This window comes from Rosa chinensis, chromosome 7 (genome assembly GCF_002994745.2).
Source record: "Rosa chinensis cultivar Old Blush chromosome 7, RchiOBHm-V2, whole genome shotgun sequence".
Lineage (NCBI taxonomy): Eukaryota > Viridiplantae > Streptophyta > Magnoliopsida > Rosales > Rosaceae > Rosa > Rosa chinensis.
In genome coordinates, this window is record NC_037094.1 from 60,729,435 (window position 1) to 60,749,570 (window position 20,136).

General features: G+C 37.4%; 3 protein-coding genes across 6 annotated transcripts; 2 read left to right on the forward strand and 1 right to left on the reverse strand.

Annotated features, from left to right (window-relative positions):
• Positions 1-1,371: 1,371 nt before the first annotated feature.
• On the forward strand, positions 1,372-6,601 carry LOC112179806 (VIN3-like protein 2). Its single transcript, XM_024318287.2, has 4 exons — positions 1,372-1,527; positions 3,401-4,067; positions 4,885-5,204; positions 5,537-6,601. The coding sequence occupies exons 1-4, from the start codon at positions 1,476-1,478 to the stop codon at positions 6,382-6,384; spliced, it is 1,887 nt and encodes a 628-aa protein (XP_024174055.1). The 5' UTR covers positions 1,372-1,475; the 3' UTR covers positions 6,385-6,601.
• Positions 6,602-7,061: 460 nt separating this feature from the next.
• LOC112179273 (protein SICKLE) lies at positions 7,062-9,936 on the reverse strand. Of its 2 annotated transcripts, none has more exons than XM_040511994.1 (3): positions 9,814-9,936; positions 8,944-9,207; positions 7,062-8,415 (listed from the first exon to the last, which is right to left on the reverse strand). In XM_040511994.1, the coding sequence occupies exons 2-3, from the start codon at positions 9,200-9,202 to the stop codon at positions 7,505-7,507; spliced, it is 1,170 nt and encodes a 389-aa protein (XP_040367928.1). In that variant the 5' UTR covers positions 9,203-9,207; positions 9,814-9,936; the 3' UTR covers positions 7,062-7,504. The 2 variants fall into 2 exon arrangements, with proteins under 2 accessions (XP_040367928.1, XP_024173409.1); XM_024317641.2 differs by having other exon boundaries at positions 8,899-9,207.
• Positions 9,937-12,301: 2,365 nt separating this feature from the next.
• Positions 12,302-18,583, forward strand: LOC112176163. Of its 3 annotated transcripts, none has more exons than XM_040509974.1 (3): positions 12,302-12,622; positions 13,753-14,946; positions 16,798-18,583. In XM_040509974.1, the coding sequence occupies exons 1-3, from the start codon at positions 12,436-12,438 to the stop codon at positions 18,333-18,335; spliced, it is 2,919 nt and encodes a 972-aa protein (XP_040365908.1). In that variant the 5' UTR covers positions 12,302-12,435; the 3' UTR covers positions 18,336-18,583. The 3 variants fall into 3 exon arrangements, with proteins under 3 accessions (XP_040365908.1, XP_024169754.1, XP_024169755.1); XM_024313986.2 differs by having other exon boundaries at positions 12,302-12,595; XM_024313987.2 differs by lacking the exon at positions 12,302-12,622 and adding an exon at positions 12,699-13,130.
• Positions 18,584-20,136: the final 1,553 nt, after the last annotated feature.

Genomic DNA, 20,136 nt, shown 5'->3' on the forward strand with positions numbered 1-20,136 from the left:
CCCTTCAATCCCGTCCATCCCCTCCACCCCTTCAATCACCTTCTGGTTCCTCTCTCTTCTCCACCTACTTCACCCATCTACCATCTCTCTACCTCTACACACCATACTGCTTTTATTGGCTTTATGTTAATGAGAACAGATCTCATCTTCACCCCCTTCACTCCATCTGCACCCCTTACATTCTCCATCCCTTCAACCCAAGTATGGCCTTTTGTCACCGATTTTCTACTCCTCTAGTCCAGATCTACTTTCGAAACTGTCCATGTCCTCTTTGGATGACATTTGTTGTTAGTGCTTCCGGATTTGCTTCGTTCTCCACCACCACTAAACGAACTTACGCCCATTGGCGTATTTTCGCTCCTCAACAGTGAGTGGATCGATTTCCGCAATCACACTCTGCTAGGTTACTTGGTGTTTCTTGGGCATATTTGAGCCCTGTGTGTTGTGTCCCAACTGGTGTAGAATGAAGCAAGATGGTGCTTTGGTGGCTGATACTCTTCAAGCTTGGACATGGAGGTGGCGGCGATGGTATTCTTGGGAGGGAGCTGGTTTTCTCTTGGTGGCTGCTAGCATTAGTACTAGGGTTTTTCATTTTCAAGTTTGGGCTTTCAAATTGTATTTGGGCCAAGCCTATTAGAGGCTTTAATTCTCTTTTGCTGGGCCTGTGTGCCTTATTTGTTGGGCCTACGTGCCTCTATTTGCTGGGGTCTTTTGTATCTCTTGTATTGTGGTGTATCTTTTGACACATCTAATACAAACTTTATTTTCTTCGACCAAAAAAAAAAAAAAAAAACAATTTGAGTTAAATCTGCATAATTCAAGCTTAAGAGAAGTTCGTTACTACCATATCTTCGACAGCTCGGTATGGACATCTCATCCCGAACAAAGCCGATTCTCTATCACTGCGCAACCCATTACATGACTCGATAGGGTAGAGCCAAACCCTTACAAAGTACCTGGATAGGAAGAAAGACTTGACGGGATCCATGGAATTAAACCTCGAACCAACCAATCCATCAACTACAAGGACAACAAATGTAATTTTCCATTATTGCAATTTGGCATTAGAAGGACTTCTTTTTCTACAGAAAATCCATAATGATCAGTTACGAAAGCCAATTTGAGTCACACTCGAAGACTCATCATATCCACGGCTTTCACTTTTCACAAGTTCACAAGAAAACCGAAACCGAAAACCTCGAAAAGCGTCAAACGCCGGTAGGCGCGTGGGCCTATCACGCACAAGTGAACAAAACAAAAACCAAGTAAATTGTCCAATTTGCCCCCCCCCTTCTCTCTCACCTCATTTGTGCCAAATCTATTATTTATGGTAAATTTTTATTTTTCTTTTATTTACTTGGATGCCACTTTTCCTCTCTCTCTCTCTCTCTCTCTCTCTCTGTCTCTCTCCCCATGAAAATTCTGCTGTAAATCTCTCGGGAGATAAAAATAGAGTCTTTGGCTCTGTTGTGAATATGAAGGACGACCCAGAAGAGAAGGCTTCAGGCATGCACTCTGCATTTTCAGGTTTCGTCTTTTTTTTCGTTTTCCTTGTGAAAAATTTGTGGTGGGATTTATATTTCTCTTCTGCAATTGATTCTGGTGTTTTATTATCTACTCTGTGATTGTTTGTGTTGAAGGACAATGTCACTGATTTTTTTAACTGTTCTGCATCTCTGTTTTGGCTCCCTTCGTTTCTTGTGTGATTTCCTTTTAACCCTTTGTTTTTATGAGAGTTTTGTTGCTGTGATTCACAATGTGTGTTGCCAAGCGAGTGAAAATTTCTGGGTTTTGATTGTTTATTTTGATAATGTATCATGTTGGGGATTCGGGTTATCTGTATGTATCTGGGGTTTTGGGGTTGTTGTGGTTTTTGTTGTAACCAGACTTGGGTGTTGGTGACTCCATAGAGTGAGACATTGTTTGTATTGGTTATGGTGTATACACAAGGGAAGAGAGTAAGGTGACTAATGGCGACTTCCCGCATTGCTTATTGCGAATTTGGGATCATTCACCCCTCGAGAGACAAGACTGGTTTATAGAACTGTATTTTTCTCTTGGTGAATGATAACTGGTTTTAGTGGGATGGTAATTTGATTAGAATAAGGTCTGTTTCTTCGACTAGTCTGTTAAATATTTTGAGTGATGAAGTTTAGGTTTATATGGGAGGGGGTGACTGAAATAGTGGGTGTTCATCAGTTTCAATTTGCTACTGACCGATTTCTATGTTAGGAAGAAACAATATATTTGTGGGGCTGGGATTTTTTACCCACCTATATGAAAAATAAAGAACAATATGTTTGGCCCCTATGGAGATGTCGACCAAGTGCAATGGCCTATCTCAGTTCCTTGTATCATGTTTTTTTGCCCCTATTTCAGAACAGTTTTACTTATGTATTCAGTTTATGTTACCAGGCGTGTGAGACTTTCTATTTTAATTGCTTATTTGCATAATGGTATCATATTTGTGATTCAGGTTATCTGTATCTGTTCTTTTTTTCTTTTTCCCTTTCAATCTTGTTGGTTGCTCCAAGAAGCATATAGGGAGTCATTGTTCGTTTATTGGTTATAATTTATATGTATGGGAAGAGAGTATGGTGCCTATTGAATTGATGAAAATGCACATTGCCTATTGGGATCATTGACCCCTCAAGAGACAAGACTGGCCTATAGAACTTTGTCTTTTCATGTAGAATAGTTACTCATTGGTCGTGATACAATTAATGTTCGTGTAACAAGTTCTTTTTCTTCGACAAGTCTTATGAAGTTCATGATCTTAATGGCGTCTTGAAAGAAGTGTAGTTTATATAGGATAATAGGAGGGTGACCGACCAATTTATGTATTTTGTTATGAAGGAACAACATGTTCGTGGGGCTTTGTATCTCTAGAGGTAAAGAGTATATAGTTATTTGTCCACACACTTGGCTAGAGTTGAGACGGTTATCCCCTTTTACTTCAATTTAAAGACAACATCTCTGGTCTCTACGAGCACAGCATGGTGGAAAAGTCTACCAAGGTCCAAGGTCTTATCTCATGTACAAGCCTGGCTCGTGGTCCAAAGAGTTTAGAATTACCTATTAATAGAAAAAACATGCGAATGAATTTCATGATCTAGAAGAGAACAATTAGAGAAAAACTAATGAGTAGTTCTTCCTTAGCAGACTTACATGAGCCTTATCCTTAGGTAATTGTCACAGCATGGATCTTCCAGAGTTGTGCATGCTCTATTATGGTGTATGTTTGTTGCTTAATATGAAAAACCAGGAATATAAACTTGAATTGTATAATTTCCTTTACAAATTTCTTGAGTTTCCTATGTTCAACTTCATCTATTTCTTTACTTATAAGACCTCCCAAATTCAATTTTCAATTGTTTTTTTTTTTCTTCCTTTCCCTCAGGTTTTGTGCTGGACCCTGAAAAATGTAGCAGGCTAAGTTTGGGAGAGAAGAGAGAACTAGTCCATGAGATTGCCCAATGGACAAAAGAAGCTCCAGAGATGCTTAGTTCCTTTAGCCGTAAGGAGCTTGTTGAAATGATCTGTGCCGAACTGGGTGAGGAAAGGAAGTACAGAGGATATACGAAACCTAGACTGATAGATCGCCTGCTAAAGTCAGTTTCTGAGAAATCAAAGAGTAATACTAACAGTAATCCTGCATTTTCTCCGGTCAAAGTAGAAATTGGAAAGAAAAGGAAACAGAGCACTGAAGCTTCCTTTCAACCATTCACTGACCAAGGTCGTGTTTCCATGGTGACTAGTAAAGAAGAACATGCTAAATTCCAACTTTGTCAGAATGCAGCATGCAGAGCTCCGTTAAGTTCAGAGCAATCTTTTTGCAAGAGATGTTCTTGCTGTATCTGCCATCTTTTTGATGATAACAAGGATCCTAGTCTATGGTTGACTTGTGACTCTGACATTGTTGATGAGAATGGTCCATGTGGAATGTCATGCCATCTGGAATGTGCTCTCAAACATGAAAGAGCTGGGATTGTGAAGAATGGTTGCTGTCGCCAGTTGGATGGAAGCTTCTATTGCATTGCTTGTGGAAAGGTCAATGATTTAATGAGGTAATTATTATTTCTTAAGCACCTGTGGATGTTTAAATCTCAATTACATACTTTTTAGATGCATAGGCAATGTATCGAGTGGTACTAGGTCCGGTCTGAACTGACCAGACCTAGAAAATCAAGCAGCTATTCATCAACTTTTGCAGTCGTCTTTGTGTGTCTGTGAATGCATGCAGACACATAGGTACTTGTACTGCAACATTGATTCCACATTGCTCAAGTACAGAATCTCTACAAGTTACTGAAACATGTCTAACTATGTACTGTCATGCCTTCAGATAGATATCCAAACTAGGATCATAGATATTCAACATCTTAACATACATGATGATGTCCAAAATGCATACCCAAGAGTGTCTGACAATGAATCTCCATTTCAGGGAGACAAAGGTGTTACTAACTTAAGTTTGTCTTTGTTTTGCGGAAATGAAGGAAAATAAAGTAAATTTGGGTGAAATTATATTTATGCCTTGGTTGTTTGACCTTAACTGATCATAGGAATGACATCCCAGATACTAACTTGAATTATTTTCTCCAGCCACAGATGGCAAGCATTTAGGTTATGATAATGCATTTGAAACAATTTAGAAAGAAACATTTTAGTTATGTCAACCTTTCTTAGGAAGTCAGCCTATCTATCTTTTAAGTGCTAATCTTTCTTTATTGTTATAAAAACTTCTATTAAATATCAGAATGAAATAATAATCATAAGCCCTTTGTGAAGCATATCAGTTTCAATCTCAAACAACCTACCAAACTTAAACTGCTGTTAGCAGCAAGTTTGACTGTGGCTAATTGGATGGTTGGCTTTGTGCAGAACGTGGAGAAAACAATTAGTGATTGCCAAGGAAGCTAGAAGAGTTGATGCACTGTGTCTAAGGATTTCTTTATCTCACAAAATTCTTTTGCATACCAAGAAATACCAAAAATTGCAGAACATTGTAGAAACTGCCATAAAAAGCCTGAACGATGAAGTAGGGCCGTTAGAACAGGTTTGTGGAAAGATGGCACGTGGAATTGTTAACAGGCTCTCTTGTGGTGCTGATGTTCAGAAACTGTGCGTTTCTGCAGTTGAATCTTTTGACTCGATGTTTTCTGATCCTTGTTCTGTCCATATGGAAAAGAAAGAACTACCAAGTAAGTTTTTTTTGTTCTAAATTTTTGTTTTCTTGTTTTTGGTAATATTCAAGTCCTCCTCCACATCTGCAGCATCTAGGTTGACCACAGCATCAACAAATTGATTCTGGTTTGACTACTTTATAATATGCAAACTACTGGTTGTTAGCATAACTAATTGAGATAGGGTGAGAGTACTAGAAACGCTGCTAGCTTGAGGAGAAGAAGAATCAATGTCATTTGGGTTTTAATTTGAACCTCCACATGCTGTCAAACAAAATGATTTCTCAGATTTCCAATTCAATTTACATGTATTGTTCATTGTTGCTGCTTATTAAATTCTGTTCCACCAGCTTGCTGCATCCAGTTTGAAGAGTCATCCCCTTCTTCCGTCATCATTGTGCTAGAATATGAGGATCATCTTTTTAACAATTTCTTAGGCTGCCGGCTGTGGCATCGCAAGTCTGATGAGAAGGATTATCCAGACCAACCTTCTTTCATTGTTTTAAGGCCAGAGAAGAAATTTGCTATTGCTGATCTGCATCCTGCAACTGAATATTTCTGCAAGGTATCTTTGTTTAGCAACACACAGACATTGGGTGTTTGGGAAGCTAAATGGGTGACGCCTGCATTGTATGATAGCTTTGTTGCATTAGAGAAACAGACAGGGGAAGAGAACACAGTAATTGGTCAAATTCTTTCCCAAGAAGAATCAACCAATAGTAGTGACATCAAAGGAGATCGTCCTGTGAAGTTTCAGTCATCAAATGGGATCAACAAGAACCAGAAAAAAGGGCTCTACCCACTGCCTCGTTCAATGGAAACTGCTTCATTGATCAAAGAAGCAGCGTCTCCATTGACACCTTGCAAGTCCAATGGAATACGTGAAGCACCGAGCATCAAATGTACAAAGCGAGTGGAGGAAAGTGATTATGAATATTCGGTGAGGGCAATTAAATGGTTAGAGCATGAGGGTCACATAGATGAAGATTTCAGAGTAAAGTTTCTAACTTGGTTCAGCCTGAAAGCTACTATGCAAGAGCGGAGAGTGGTCAGAGTGTATGTGGACACTTTCATTGATGATCCATCAAGCTTGGCTGGGCAGCTCATCCATACCTTTGTGGAAGAGATTTGTTTTCAGCCAAAAGAATACCAGTTTCTCAGCCTGGGCCTTACACAAGGTTGTGATATCAAATTTTGAATAGGGAGTTCGTTTTTATCCAGAAAATTAGTGGATAGGACATGGTTTAGAAATGTAGGTTTTTCAGATGGAAACGTAGTCATCTAATTGATCATAGAAAAGAGTTCGCTCTTTGATTTTCATTTCTCCTTTGTTAAGGTTAGGATTAGAGGTTAAATTGCGTATAATCATCAAGTTTTCTCTATTTTAATTTTTTAACATTTAAATGGAAGGCAAAATGATATAGTGCTTTGATACTCTCACCTGTTTTTTGGTAAGAGGTTTCACAACTACCGTCTGCAGAACAGCTTAGTAAAATCTTGAATCCCAACCCGCCCAAAATTTTGGTATTTTAACAATTGAAACTTTGTTATTTTGCCGAAGAGTTGATTATATATGACAGTTCTATGGAGGTGACTCGGGTGGGTTGATACTTGATAGACTTCATTTACGATCTTTAAATTGCTCATCTTCCTCACAGTTGTAAGAGCAAACATCACATTGTATACAGAGAAAAGAAACCATTTTCTAAGTAACTTTAAGGGGCACTGGGATGCAAAAGCGCAACCGGGTTTTTCCAGTACAATGTTGAACATAAAGATAAAATTGAGAGAACTCCAACTGCGAATTGCTCCTCCATTACAACCTTGACTGAAAAAGCATGCCATCTAAAAACATCACATTGTATACAGAGAAAAGAAACCAGTTTCTAAGTAACTTTAAGGGGCACTGGGTTGCAAAAGCACAACCGGGTTTTTCCAGTACAATGTTGAACATAAAGATAAAATTGATAGAACTCCAACTGCGAATTGATCCTCCATTACAACCTTGACTGAAAAAGCATGCCATCTAAAATACGAGCATGCCATGTTATAACAAGTTCCAGAAGCCAGCAGTTAGTTTCTAAGAAAAGTTACAAGCCTTTTGGTCCATCCAATATCCAGACTATTGACAAGTGAATGCACAGTGAGAAATCTGATTCCGGAATTGAGTGAATTGCAGTATAGTATTGACACTGGATGATGGAATGAGATGGCCAAGTACTTCCCAACACTGAATTTATGTTCAACCCTTCTGAATGTAGCTTTGCATTTTTCTGATAGGTGCATTGTACAGCATTCCTGGAACTCAGGGGCAATTGCTACGAGGTTGATGCCTCATTAATAGTTTCATTCAATGAGGCAGCCAAGTATTCTGCCAAGTTTGGCTGTGGAGTGGACCTGTTCGAACCTTCTGAAACGCTTGCTTTATTTTTGTTACCATAGAAGGGAGTATCTACCCCCTTCCGGATAACAGGTGGCAAAGCTTTCCATGTAACAGGTGACAAACCTTTCCATGGATCTTCTTCAACCATGGAAGCATTGTAAAACTGTTCTGGACACAATGGACGACCATCAGAACCCCGCCCACGTCCACCTCGCCATCCTGACCCAGAGCGCCCCCTACCTCTACCTGAACTTGATCTAGGACTATGACTACCTCCATGTACTGAATGAGGGGTTGGACTATGACTGACCCAGTGCCCCCTACCTTGCCGAGTATTGGAACCAAACCCAGGGCTTCCGGGTGGTCCAAATCCAGGGCTTCCTGGTGGCCCAAATCCGGGGCTTCCTGGTGGTCCAAATCCTGGGCTTCCTGGTGGTCCAAATCCCGGGCTTCCCGGTGGCCCAAATCCTGGGTTTCCCCGTGGCCCAAATCCCGGGCTTCCCGGTGGCCTAAATCCGGGGCTTCCCGGTGGCCCAAATCCGGGGTTTCCCGGTGGTCTAAATCCGGGGCTACCTGGTGTTCTAAATCCGGGGCTACCTGGTGGTCTAAATCTAGGGCCAGGAAAACTGCTTTCTCTTGAGGGATCAGGAGGGAAATTATAACTCGCCGGACTTTGAGCTCCATTCCAGACTTCAGGTGAATTTGTATGATGCATGACAAAAGGTCTCACCATTCCTGTGGGGTTTCTCTGAGGAACAAAGTTTTGTTGGTACATTCTCTGGTCTGGTGAGTAATTGCTCTGAAACTGATGAGGTGGAGGAGGCATTCCAGGGTTACTTGGTCTTCCTAAATCATCATTCAAAGAACCAAAATCAAGAGGAAAGCAAAGACTAAAAAACAAAAAAAATATAAAAGGACAGGTAACAAAGAGGAACTCTCAGTGTCGAGTACTTTGGCCTGAAGCATTCCAAGCATGCATCAAATATTACAAGATGACACTTCTTCTGTTCGAATAAGTTAAATGACACTTGCAACGGAATGAAATTCCCACACGCGCAATAAAACTTTTTCCAGCACACATAATGACACAAGAAACCATCATGTTACCCATAGTTTCCAGTTTGCCTAAGGTCTCCAAGAAGAGCTTAAAAACAATTTAGTTTCACTTTTTAAACCACTTTCTTATACACAAAAGAATACAAGAACTTATTCTCTATATCCCACACTAATACAGTTCATTAAATTTGAAAAACAAAATCAAATGAGGCAACCATGTATGATTATATGACAGCCAGCAGAAAGCAAAACGTTTTTAACATAATACAGTACCTGAAAGAGGTGGAGGAAACCTTGGCAAAGGAAGATCACCAGTATCTGAATGTTTGAAACTATTTGATGCTATCTGATCACCAACTTTACATCGCTTAGTGTCTGAAGAGAAGCCCGCCATTGGGTCTGTATAAAAACCAAACCTCGAAGGAGCACAGGGCTCCTCCTGCGCGACATTCACATTATCATCAGCCAGCGGATTGGAAAGGTAACCTGGTACATCTGAACTTGTATCATTATGAGAAGCTTCAGCTTCTAGGCGCATTGCTCTTAGTCGTTCCTTTCTCTTCTCTGAAGTCTCCATCTAACCTGAACACTTAAACATCGTCACAAATTCATTTGAATAAAGATTTACTTATCGATTTCAAACCTCTTCACTTTGTTTCAAGCAAAGCTATACACGGTCAAAAAAAACATCTCAGCCTCAACCTACTTGAACAATACTTGAACTCAAAAAAAAAAAAAAAAACCCTTCAAGAAACATCTAACACTACAACATTTTAAGAAAATTCCCAATTAACTTAACATTAAGAACCCCAAAACCCTCATCAATTTTGTCATTAAATTGTAAAATTCCAAAAGTATTATTAACCCTATCCCTAAATTTTGTAACTTGACTCATTCCCTCTCTTAATATGCTTCACCTAAGCTTGATTCCCATGACCCGCACAGCCCTAACCCTATGTTTGACATGGAAATCGTCACAAAATAACAGTAAAAGTAAGGAATTATCAACAAAAATAAAACAGTAAAATGTAGAAGCCAAAAAGTTTTCAAATTACATGTAGAAGCTTGGTATATACTGGAATCGAACATTGCAACAAAATTAATCTCAGGGAAAAAAAAAAAAGTAGAATCGTAAAGATTAATGTGGAGTTAAACCCTAGTAGAGATAAGAGGGAGAAAAGAGAGTACCTGACGACTTCTGGGTGAAGTTCTTGAGCTTGATCGTTGGGTACAGAGAGAGGAGGAGGAGGAGATGAAATTTTGAAGAGCTTTCTGCAAATTCTGAACCTTTGAGTCTTGGATTTAACCTAAACTGGGCTCTGGGGCGACGAAGTCTTGTCAAAATAGGATATGTTGGGCCGAGTTGAGTTGACTTGTTGGACTTGGGCCCATTTTGTAAAATGAATTTGTAATTCCCAACAAAACTGTATTTTCATCAATTCATGGATGGAGCTATAGAATTTTGGTGTCAAAACTTCACTAAAATATTAGTTTTCTATAATGTCCTTTACAATAATTATTAAAAAATCATAATAAATCATTTAAGTGAAAACTTAAAAAACATAAATATATAAAATTGAAAAAGTTAGTATAAGAAATTTTTCCCCGTTTTTCTTATTTTCAATAATAATACATGCATCGCACGGGTATGAAGCTAGTATTTTTAAAATGAGATTTTTAAGTGAATTTATAAAGGGTGCAAATATTGCCACCCTACTATTTTCTTAGTTCACCCTACAAACATTTAAATTATTGAAATACTATATTACCCAAGTGCAAAATGACTAATAAGTACACTAATTTTCTAAAATCCAAATATGTAAGAAAAAGTAAATATATAAGTAATTAATTAAATACAAAAACTACTTAATTTTTCATTGGATAACATTAATCTTACCCAAATTTGAATTTATTACTATTTTTTTTATCTTTTTGTTGCATCCTCATCGTTAATTCGTTATTCAATTCACAAAACCATTACCTTTAACTTCAACAAAATCTTTGCAATATTTCTTGTGAACACCGAAAGTAAAAATTTAAAACACAAAGGAAAAAAAAAATCAATCTCTTCTTCATTGATCATAGTTGTAAATTTACTAGTCTTTTTACATAGATTGAAATTGAAAGAAAAAATTTAAAAAATGGGAGTAAATCAGATTATGATTTTATTAGGAAACTTTAAAAAATTTTAATTTTTTTATGAGTATAAATTAAATGAGAGATTTTCACTAAAAATATTTATTTTTTAATTGGATATGTCATATAAGGATATTTTTGGAAAGAGAAGTGGGTTAAATAAGTAAATTTAATAATTAAAATTAAAATGTAGGGTGTAATGAGCAAGTATGGTGAACAAAGAAATTGGTAGGGTGGCAATAGCTACACCCTTTATAAATTGACGGTTGGATGCTTATGTGTTGAAGTATTTATGTTTCAACGAAAATTTGGACTACTTGTCAATTATTGATTTAAAAGTCTTTGTAGAGTTCTAATTTTAAACTACTCAATCCTCATAGTCTTTTTAAAGTCCTCATTAGAGACTCTCTCATACTTTATAAAAAATAAAAAATTTACTGACCTTTTTTGTAACTGAACGGCAATAGAGAACAATAAACTTGATTATGATTGTTGAATTGAATAAAGATAAAAACCAATGCTCCAACCAAATATGTGTGTGTATGTGGATGAGAGCGATGGACACATTGATTGAGGGATAAGCTTTCTAGTTATAGTTATATGTAAATTACATTGAAAAATTAATATTTACAAGATATTTATGCCTGTGAAATTTATAATCTTTCTATCTGTATACAAATCACTTTGTTAGTAAATTCAAAATTTTCTCCATTAAAAATGTAATTTTGTTTAATTAGTCAAAATAAATCTAAGACTAATTAATTCAATAAAGTTTGACTCTTTTGGGTTCTTAATCGAGTTTGACTCTATTTTTTTTTCTTTTTTTTGCCAATGAGTTTAACATTTTCTTAAGACTCCTGTCTCCTCACTCAGTGTACTATAGTCAATTAGCAAATGTTGCACGAGAAATTCTTAGGTGGGGGTTTCCCCACCATGTGTCTTTACGGCCCTCCAATCAAAAGAGAGGAAATTTTCCATCTTTTTCAAAACTGCCCCTGCTCCCTGAAGTGCAATACCCAAAACACCCCTCCTGATGGGCAGTGATTGGCCCTCCCCACCACGTGTCCGTGCGGGTGCCCTACACAAGATTCTCTCATGTTGCACATGTCCTTGTGTACTTTTGCAGCTAGCCTCAATCTAATTTGTAATCTACATTGCATTTTTCTTTCTTTAGTCAAAATTCTTATAAAATGACAAAATTTAAATTACCAAAAAAAAAAAAAAACATGGAGTGTGGATTGTAAAATGAGAAGTATAGTTTCACTTCCTAATATAAAAATTGAATCTTTCTATAAATGGCCTTGTGCTGTTTTTAGAATTAGGGTTCATAAATTAGGGCAAAATATGAAATACATTACTCATGTTTGTCCTCCGAATTGGACCAAATCAGGAAAAAAGTAATTTCCAAAACAGAGAAAACAACTCTAAGCTGTATTCCAAATATGCATAATCTAGAAGGTCCAAAAAGTAATAAAAATAAAAAAGGGCGTTCATTTTAAGGAAACAGACACAAAGATCTTCCCCTGTCCCTGTCCCTGTCCCCTAAAGAAACAAGACCCTCTTGGGAATTTGGGATAGAGTTTAGAATCTCCGAGAAATTTACCATATGAGCAAGTCTCTCTCATTGTATATATTTTCACAACACTGGGAGTGAAACTCAGAGACATTTGGAAAATGGGTTTGGAGAAAAAGGTTACCAGAAGCATGCCCAGAAATTACTTGAAGAAATGGAAAGCTCGGAGGCCACTCACAATTTGCAAGCATGGCTTCTTTGACCTGAGTCATGTGTCTCCACTGGTCTTCATCTACCTGTTGAAAGAGTTTTACTCTAGGGGTATGCTACTTTTTCCCCTCACTCTCTGTAAGCACATTCTGTTTCTGCTGTGATGATGTCTTGAATTGAAATTTGCTCACTTTTTCTGATGCTTTAGTTGCCAATAGAGAACACTCAATACTGTGTGCTTTAGTTGTTCATAGAATTAAGCATGGGAGGGACTGGCTTTGTTGGCTTATACCAAAGATTTGATCTTTAATTTAGCTTGTTCTGCTTTTAATTCAGTACTGGTAGTCCTTTACTCAAATCACTAGTTTTTGGCAAATTGTCTTCTGGTTTGTGTTGTTAAGAATACATCTGTTAGGCTTAGGTCTATTGACTGGTTGTTCCACCAAACTTATGTCCTGGAGGCAGGTATAGGCATACAGAGGGTAGAAGCATTTAGGAGGTTAAGTATTCATATGATTACATGTTCAGTCTTACCATGCATCTAGTCTGTGTGTCTCTCAAATATTTGAAAGGCACTGTGGAAGATGAATGATTGCACAGTTCCATTGCAAATTTGAAGAATTTGTTATGAGATCTTAGTTCATGTGTAAGGTTTCCAGAATACTCTTGCTTCACTCGATTTCCAACTGAAATGAGTTTCGTTATGCATGATGTCTTTGGTTTTTTGTTTGGTTAGTCTTTCTCTGAAGGCTAGGAGACTCATTTACCTAATTGCACTTCTTTGTGTCTGCTCTCTAGGTTTCACTGTATTCCATATTTAGTTCAAGTATAGAGAAGGAATCTTTCTACAAATACTTTGCCTAACTTTGAACACGTAATGATGTAATGGTCAGTATGGGATTTAAGCACTACATTTCTATTGCGGTGTGATGCAGTAGGATTACCAGTTCAGGAGTTCAAATTCGGACAAATATGAAATGCATGCCTCATGTATTTGGTCTATAAATGCACAACTCATGTTGTTTCGTTAATAAATGTAATCATTTCACCTGAAGAAAGAACAAAATATTTTCCTAAACAGAAATAACAATCACACAAGGCATTTATTAATGAAAAAAAAAAAAAACTATTTCTCTCCTTGAAATTGTTGCACGGCAAAGGTCAGTGTCAAAACTTTCATGACCTTATTTACTCAATTTTAGCCTGTATTTTGGAGGTGATGATTCTTTCCTGTTTGTGTTTTTCTCATTGGTTCTTTCATCTAGTAGGCAAATGTAAGGCAACAAAGAAGTTCCAAGCTCTTGAAGAACAGGTCCATATGGTGCTACACAATGACCCCCAACCTGGACGAGCTACTTTTGTTGTTCAGTGCCTCTATGTCTTACCTATAATTGGAGTGTACTCTGAAGGATTCAGTTATTTAATTATATCCGCTCTTTCTCGTTTCCTAAGAATAGAAGCTTCCATGGGGGACTCTCTGCAAGCAAAAGACCTTGCTGCCCAGTTATTTCTCGACATTGTTGGTGGATTTGTCAACCATGATAACAGGATTGTTGAGAAGATATTTGAAGTTTTTGATGTTCAGTTGGAAAACATTGAGAAAGTGATGCGCCAGAATGCAAAGAATGCTTGCATTTATGACATTGCAAAAAAATTTGTTGAGCAATATATAATTAACTTGATTGAGTCTGAATCATATATGACAGCTGTTAGTCTATTAGAGCACTTCTCTATCCGCCAGTTTGGGAAATCTTTTCTTCTTAGTATGATACGAAGCAAGCAATTTGAGGCAGCAGAAAAATGGGCAACATTCATTGGAAAGCCAATGTTATGTGTTCTTGTCCATGAGTACATTGACAGGGATATGCTAAACAATGCTAAGGAGGTTATGCAGAAAAACAATTTCGTGCAGGATTTCCCTGATATTTATTGCAAGTATGAAGAGAGCTTGCTAAAGAAACTAGCAGATAAAGGATGCTGGGATATGGCAGAAGCAAGGACAAACTGTAATAGGCATCTTCTTGAATATCTGGTTTCTTTAGCAATGGAGGCTGGTTGCTTAGAGAAGGTTGACAAATTATGTGATCGATACTCGCTCAAAGTGCCTGAGCCAAGTCTTCATTGTGTGCATCAGGATGAGGTGCTTGTAGAAGATATCATTTGTGTTGATAAAGTTGATGCTTCTAATGAAGCAACCTGTCAAATTGAGGAATCCAAAGTCGTAGGTCTTGATCATGAATGGAAAGTGTATTATGCAAAAGGAGGTACAAAAAATATGGTTTGTATCATGCCAGTTGCTTCGGGGAAGATGGAGGAAAAGGTTACTAGCAGAAGGCCCAGAAATTACTTAAAGAAGTGGAAATCTCAGAGGCCACTCACCATTTCCAAGCATTGTTTTTCAGACCTGAAGTATATTTCTCCCCCGGTGTTCATCTACCTTTTCAAAGAGTGGTACTTTAGGGGTATGTTACTTTTTCTCATTCATTGTATTCACCGTCTTTAAGCTCATTCTGTTTCCTCTGTGATGTCGTGAATTGAATTGAGCTCATTTTTTTGATGCTTTAGTTGCCAAGAGTGAAAACTGTGTGCTTTAGTTGTTCATAGATATAAGCATGGGAAGGACTTGTCTTGTTACCTCTACCAGTACAGAATTAAAGGTCATTTACTCAGTTACTAACTTGTGCTTTTAATTCTGTACTGGTAGACCACCTGATATGAAGGTCATTTACTCAGTTACTAACTTCTGCCTATTTATGTTCAAAATTATCTACTACTTTTTGAAGAATTGACATCTGTTAGGTGATCTAGCTGTTCCAAAAACTTATGTCCTTAAGGTGGTAGGCATACAGAGGTTAGATGCATTTAGAGATCTTTAAGTACTCGTGGAACTAAATTGTTCAGTCTTACTGAGTCTGTTCTCCAAATATTTGAAGGTACTGTCCCCTCATGAGAATGGTTGCACAATTACATTGCAAATGGAGTTGAAATTTGTTAAAAGACATTAATTATGGTGAACAAGTGTTGCAAGGTTTCCAGGATGCACTTGTTTCATCGATTTGCAAATAAAATTAGTTTCATTATGCATATCTCTTGTGTGTTCTTTCCGGCTAGTATTTCTCTGAAGGCTAGGAGTCTTAGCCTCATCAGGCACTGTTTGTGTTTCTTCCCTCTAGGTTTTGTTGCTTCCTTTTTTGTTTTCTAGCATTGAGAAGGATTTTCTACATACTAATTTGCCTAACTTTGAAGACATAATGTTACGACGTCCATTATGGGCACCAAACACTAGATTTCTATTGCAGCGTGGCTATAGGGTTACCAGTTTGGGGGTTCAAATATAGGAAAGATATGAAATTCATTTCTCACGTATTCGGTCATTTCTCAGTATGCATGTTTTTTTGTTAATAAATGCACTAATTATTACACTCTAATAAAGAATGAAGTATTTTCCAATATGAACATGACCATAAACTGTTTATAAAAGGAAAGGAAAAAAAGAAAGAGAGAGAGAGAAAAAAAATTCTTCCCTCAATAACTGTCGTGGGGTTGAAGCTGAGGTCAGAACTTAGAGTAACAAGATCATCAAATTTGGCACTTTTTTGCTGGCAATGCTGTTTTGGTTGCTGGGAGTCTAGTAGACAGGAAATGTCTTTCACTTTATTCTATCCTTTTAGACTGGAAGGCTCTTGTTTGTTGATGGTTATTGTCCGTTAGTTCTTGGGTAGTAGATTTCTTATGTTACTTTTCAGTTTTTCAGCTCTAGTTGAGCTTTCTTCATGTATTATAGGAACCCTTTTTAGTTTTTAATTTATTTATTTTTATTCATACCTCTTGAAAGAGATTTTTTTTTTTCTCAAGGTTAGGGGTATTATTAATATTCCCTCAATAATGAATTTCACCGTCTCAAAGTGCCATTCTGTTGTGATGTCTTCAATTGCAGATATCTCATTTTCTCTGGCTAATTTGGAAAGCAAATATATAAGCTTTAAGAGTGCGAACACTGGTGATTCCACACCTATAGATGGATTTGCTCTTCACCTCTTCATGATTTAAACATGAAAATTTGATTGTGTCCCATACCATATATTTGCTTCTTAAATTAGCTGATAGTTTGCTCCACATAATGGTGGTTTGCTTTTGTTTTGTTTTTTTCTTTTTTCATCATCAAGATTACTTAATTACAGTTTTTTTGTTGCAAGTTACCAAAAAAAATATAAAGTATTGAATTGAGACTTTGTTCAGGACCTTATTTTCTCAACTTTTCAGCAAGTGCTTTGGAGGTGCTGATTGTTTCCTGTTTGTTTGTTCTCTAATAGGCAAATGTAAGGCAACGAAGAAGTTCCAAGCTCTTGAAGAATGGGTCCATCTAGTACTGCAAAATGATCCCAAACCTGGACGAGCTACTTTTGTTGTTCAGTGCCTCTATATCTTGCATATATTTGGATTACACTCTGAAGGGTTTAGTCATTTAATTATATCTGCCCTTGGTCGCTTCCCAAAAATAGAAACTTCCATGGGGGACTCTTTGAAAGCCAAAGACCTTGCTGCCCAGTTCTTTCTTGACATTGTTAATGGCTTTGTCAACCATGATGAGAGTATAGTTGAGAAGATATTTGAGGTTTTTGATGTTCAGTTGGCAAACATAGAGAAAGTAATGCACCAGAGTGAAAAGAATGATTGCAGTTTTGACATGGCACAAAAGTTTGTTGAGCAATATATTTTTAAGTTGATAGAGTCTGAATCATATATGACTGCAGTTACTCTATTAGAGCACTTCTCTATCCGCCAGTTTGGCAAATCTTTTCTCCTCAGTATGATAGAAAGCAAGCAATTCAAAGCAGCGGACAAATGGGCAACGTTCATCGGAAATCCCATGTTATGTGTTCTTGTCCATGAGTACATCGACAGGAATATGCTAAAGAATGCTATGGAGGTTATGCTGAAAAACAATTTCCAACAGGAATTCCCTGATGTTTATCACAAGTACAAAGAAAGATCACTAAAGAAACTAGCAATAAAAGGATGCTGGGACATTGCAGAATCAAGGACAAAAGGTAATAGGCAACTTCTTGAATATCTGGTTTATTTAGCAATGGAGGCTGGTTACTCAGAGAAGGTTCATGAAATATGTGATCGATACTCACTGGAAGGTCTCTTGAATGTCAAAGTGCCTGAGCCAAGTCTTTGCTATTTGCGTCTCGATGAGCTGGCTGTAGAAGACATCATTTGGGTAGATCAAGTTGATGCTTTACATAACGCAGCCTGTCATATTGAAGAAGCCGAAGTCATAGGTCTTGATTGTGAATGGAGACCAAATTATGAAAAGGGAGGTGAAGAAAATAAAGTTTCTATCATGCAACTTGCTTCTGGGAAGGTGGTTTTCATCCTTGACTTGATCAAGTTATTTGAAGATGTGCCTGATGTCTTGGATGGCTGCTTAACTCGCATTTTTCAGTCTCCTAAGATACTAAAACTTGGTTATGCTTTCGTCTATGATGCAAGGCATCTAGCTGATTCATATGGAGAGTTAAATTGTTTCAATCACTATCAGATGCTTCTGGACATTCAGCATGTATTTAAAGAACAAGGGGGTGGTCTATCTGGGCTTGTACAGAAAATACTGGGAGTTGGTTTGAACAAGACAAGAAGGAACAGCAATTGGGAGCAACGGCCTTTGACACCTAATCAGCTGGAATATGCAGCTATCGATGCAGCTGTACTGCTTCACATATTTGACCGTGTTTGCAGTCATTCTCAAACTGCTGATGGAGAAAGACTTGGAAAACTCGACTGGAAATCCTGCATCTGTCCCCGCTTGGATAACATCAAGAAGTCCAAAAAGGGACACCAGTGAGTTGTCAGAAGCTGAGGACAAAGGAGCATCAGCAATTTTCTTTTTAATGTAAGTGCATTAGAAATCTCATTTTTCTTTTCTTGTTCTTGCCTTTCAGTCTCCTCATGCCGCCAGTGAAATCACCGTGGACCACCTTGTGGACTTTAGAGATGATTAGACTCTAAAGGCAACATGCCAGGGCTCACACTGGCCGAGCATTAGCAATTTAGCTGTGTAGTTGAAATTTTCCTTTCCATTGCATTTGGCTATAATCACCTTTTTCCTTTCCATTTAGTTATGAAAGAGACTGTCTTATTGTTGGTTATGCCAAAAGTAAAACGTCTTAATTAAGAGTGTTTGAATTACCTGTCCAATGTGGTTTTTTTTTTTCTCATGCCACCCAATATATCCAGTGGATCCTTACAAGTTTTACTTGTCAAGCTTGTGATACTAACAACCTCACTAAAATTCAATTAATCTGCTAGCCAGTTTTGAAGTTGAGGAATAATTGGACTTTCAGATATATTAAAGCTCATCCTACCCGAGTTGTTCTTCCTACTCGGTAGGTCTTGCTGTACCAAAATTACACCATGTGTTGAAATTAATTTTGATGGTTTTGTTTCATGAGGAATCAAGCTGCACTTAATTGGTTTTGTCATCAGATATGATCAAGTTCCTGATTTATATTGGAATCGGCACAAAAGCTGGGGGTAATGCACTGATGTGGTTTGCTGAAAGGAAACCCAATGGATTGACTTTCCCCTGGGCTTGGAAAATTAAAATTCCCATGGAGTTCCCATTTGAGAGGAAAGTAATTAAGAAATTCTCAGTTTTCTTGTGAGGCAATCCTCCCATTCCATTTTTTCTTTATCTAGAAAATTTGTTTCTATTCTTCTGTTTACCCAACATCGAATGAATTTTCCAATGCCTCAAATTCACGAACCAAACGAGTAGAGCTATTAATGAAGCTCTTTCGTGCGCCGAATTGTGGAATGTAACACAGAGTCACATAGTATTACCAAAGAGAAGCGTTCCATTCCTTAGCAGATCGAAGTAATTTTTCCTTTAACTTATTGTTCGAAAAGAGCTTTCCGAATCTCTCAGATATTTGTCATCGACATGCAACTTCTGTTCTTGAGAAAAAGGACTTCAATTTAATTCATAAAAAGCGAAATTATACGTTATGATCAATCTCGAAGGCATGACAAAAGAAGTTACTGCTAAATAATCTCACATTCGGCGATAGGATCTTATAATTGAACATATAAAAAAATGAACTCAACAAAAATTTTCTTGTGACATCCCTAAAACAAAATAGAGGAATAAACAAATTACATATAAGTAGTTGAGAAAGTAAAAACCGTAAAATCTAACTTTTCCATAAAGGAGTAGGCAATAATCTAAGGATTTCCTTTTCCAAGCATAGTTCTTGCATGCGTTCTCTCCTTTAATACTAAAGGGATGTATGCACTCCAAGGAGCAAAGGGCTATAAATAGGGGCCTCAATCACTGATTAGAGAACACAACATCCTTACAACACAAACTTGCAAGCACGCATTCACATCAACACTGCCTTTCACTTATTTGGGTGCTCTTTCCCTTTTTTTTTCCTCTCTCTTTTACATAATCACCAATCTCCAATAGCCTTCTCAAACATGGTTTTTCTAAACATGTCCTATGTAAGGCAAAATGCACAACTAGCAAATTTAAGACATTTCTCATCGACTTAATTTCTCTAAATATGCTTCCTATTTCAATTTACTTGCTGTACAATAAAAGCGGCTTCTCCTTTTTGTGTAGTTGAGCAGTTGTTTCACTTGTT

Coding starts and splice junctions, on each gene's coding strand:
- LOC112179273 (XM_024317641.2), bottom strand. CDS start 9,202: ATGGAGACTTCAGAGAAGAGAAAGGAACGACTAAGAGCAATGCGCCTA. Junction 8,416..8,898: donor GTTTCCTCCACCTCTTTCAG/GTACTGTATTAT, acceptor ATGATGATTTAG/GAAGACCAAGTAACCCTGGA.
- LOC112179806 (XM_024318287.2), top strand. CDS start 1,476: ATGAAGGACGACCCAGAAGAGAAGGCTTCAGGCATGCACTCTGCATTT. Junction 4,068..4,884: donor AAGGTCAATGATTTAATGAG/GTAATTATTATT, acceptor GGCTTTGTGCAG/AACGTGGAGAAAACAATTAG. Junction 5,205..5,536: donor GGAAAAGAAAGAACTACCAA/GTAAGTTTTTTT, acceptor CTGTTCCACCAG/CTTGCTGCATCCAGTTTGAA.
- LOC112176163 (XM_040509974.1), top strand. CDS start 12,436: ATGGGTTTGGAGAAAAAGGTTACCAGAAGCATGCCCAGAAATTACTTG. Junction 12,623..13,752: donor ACTTTTTCCCCTCACTCTCT/GTAAGCACATTC, acceptor TTCATCTAGTAG/GCAAATGTAAGGCAACAAAG. Junction 14,947..16,797: donor CAAAGAGTGGTACTTTAGGG/GTATGTTACTTT, acceptor GTTCTCTAATAG/GCAAATGTAAGGCAACGAAG.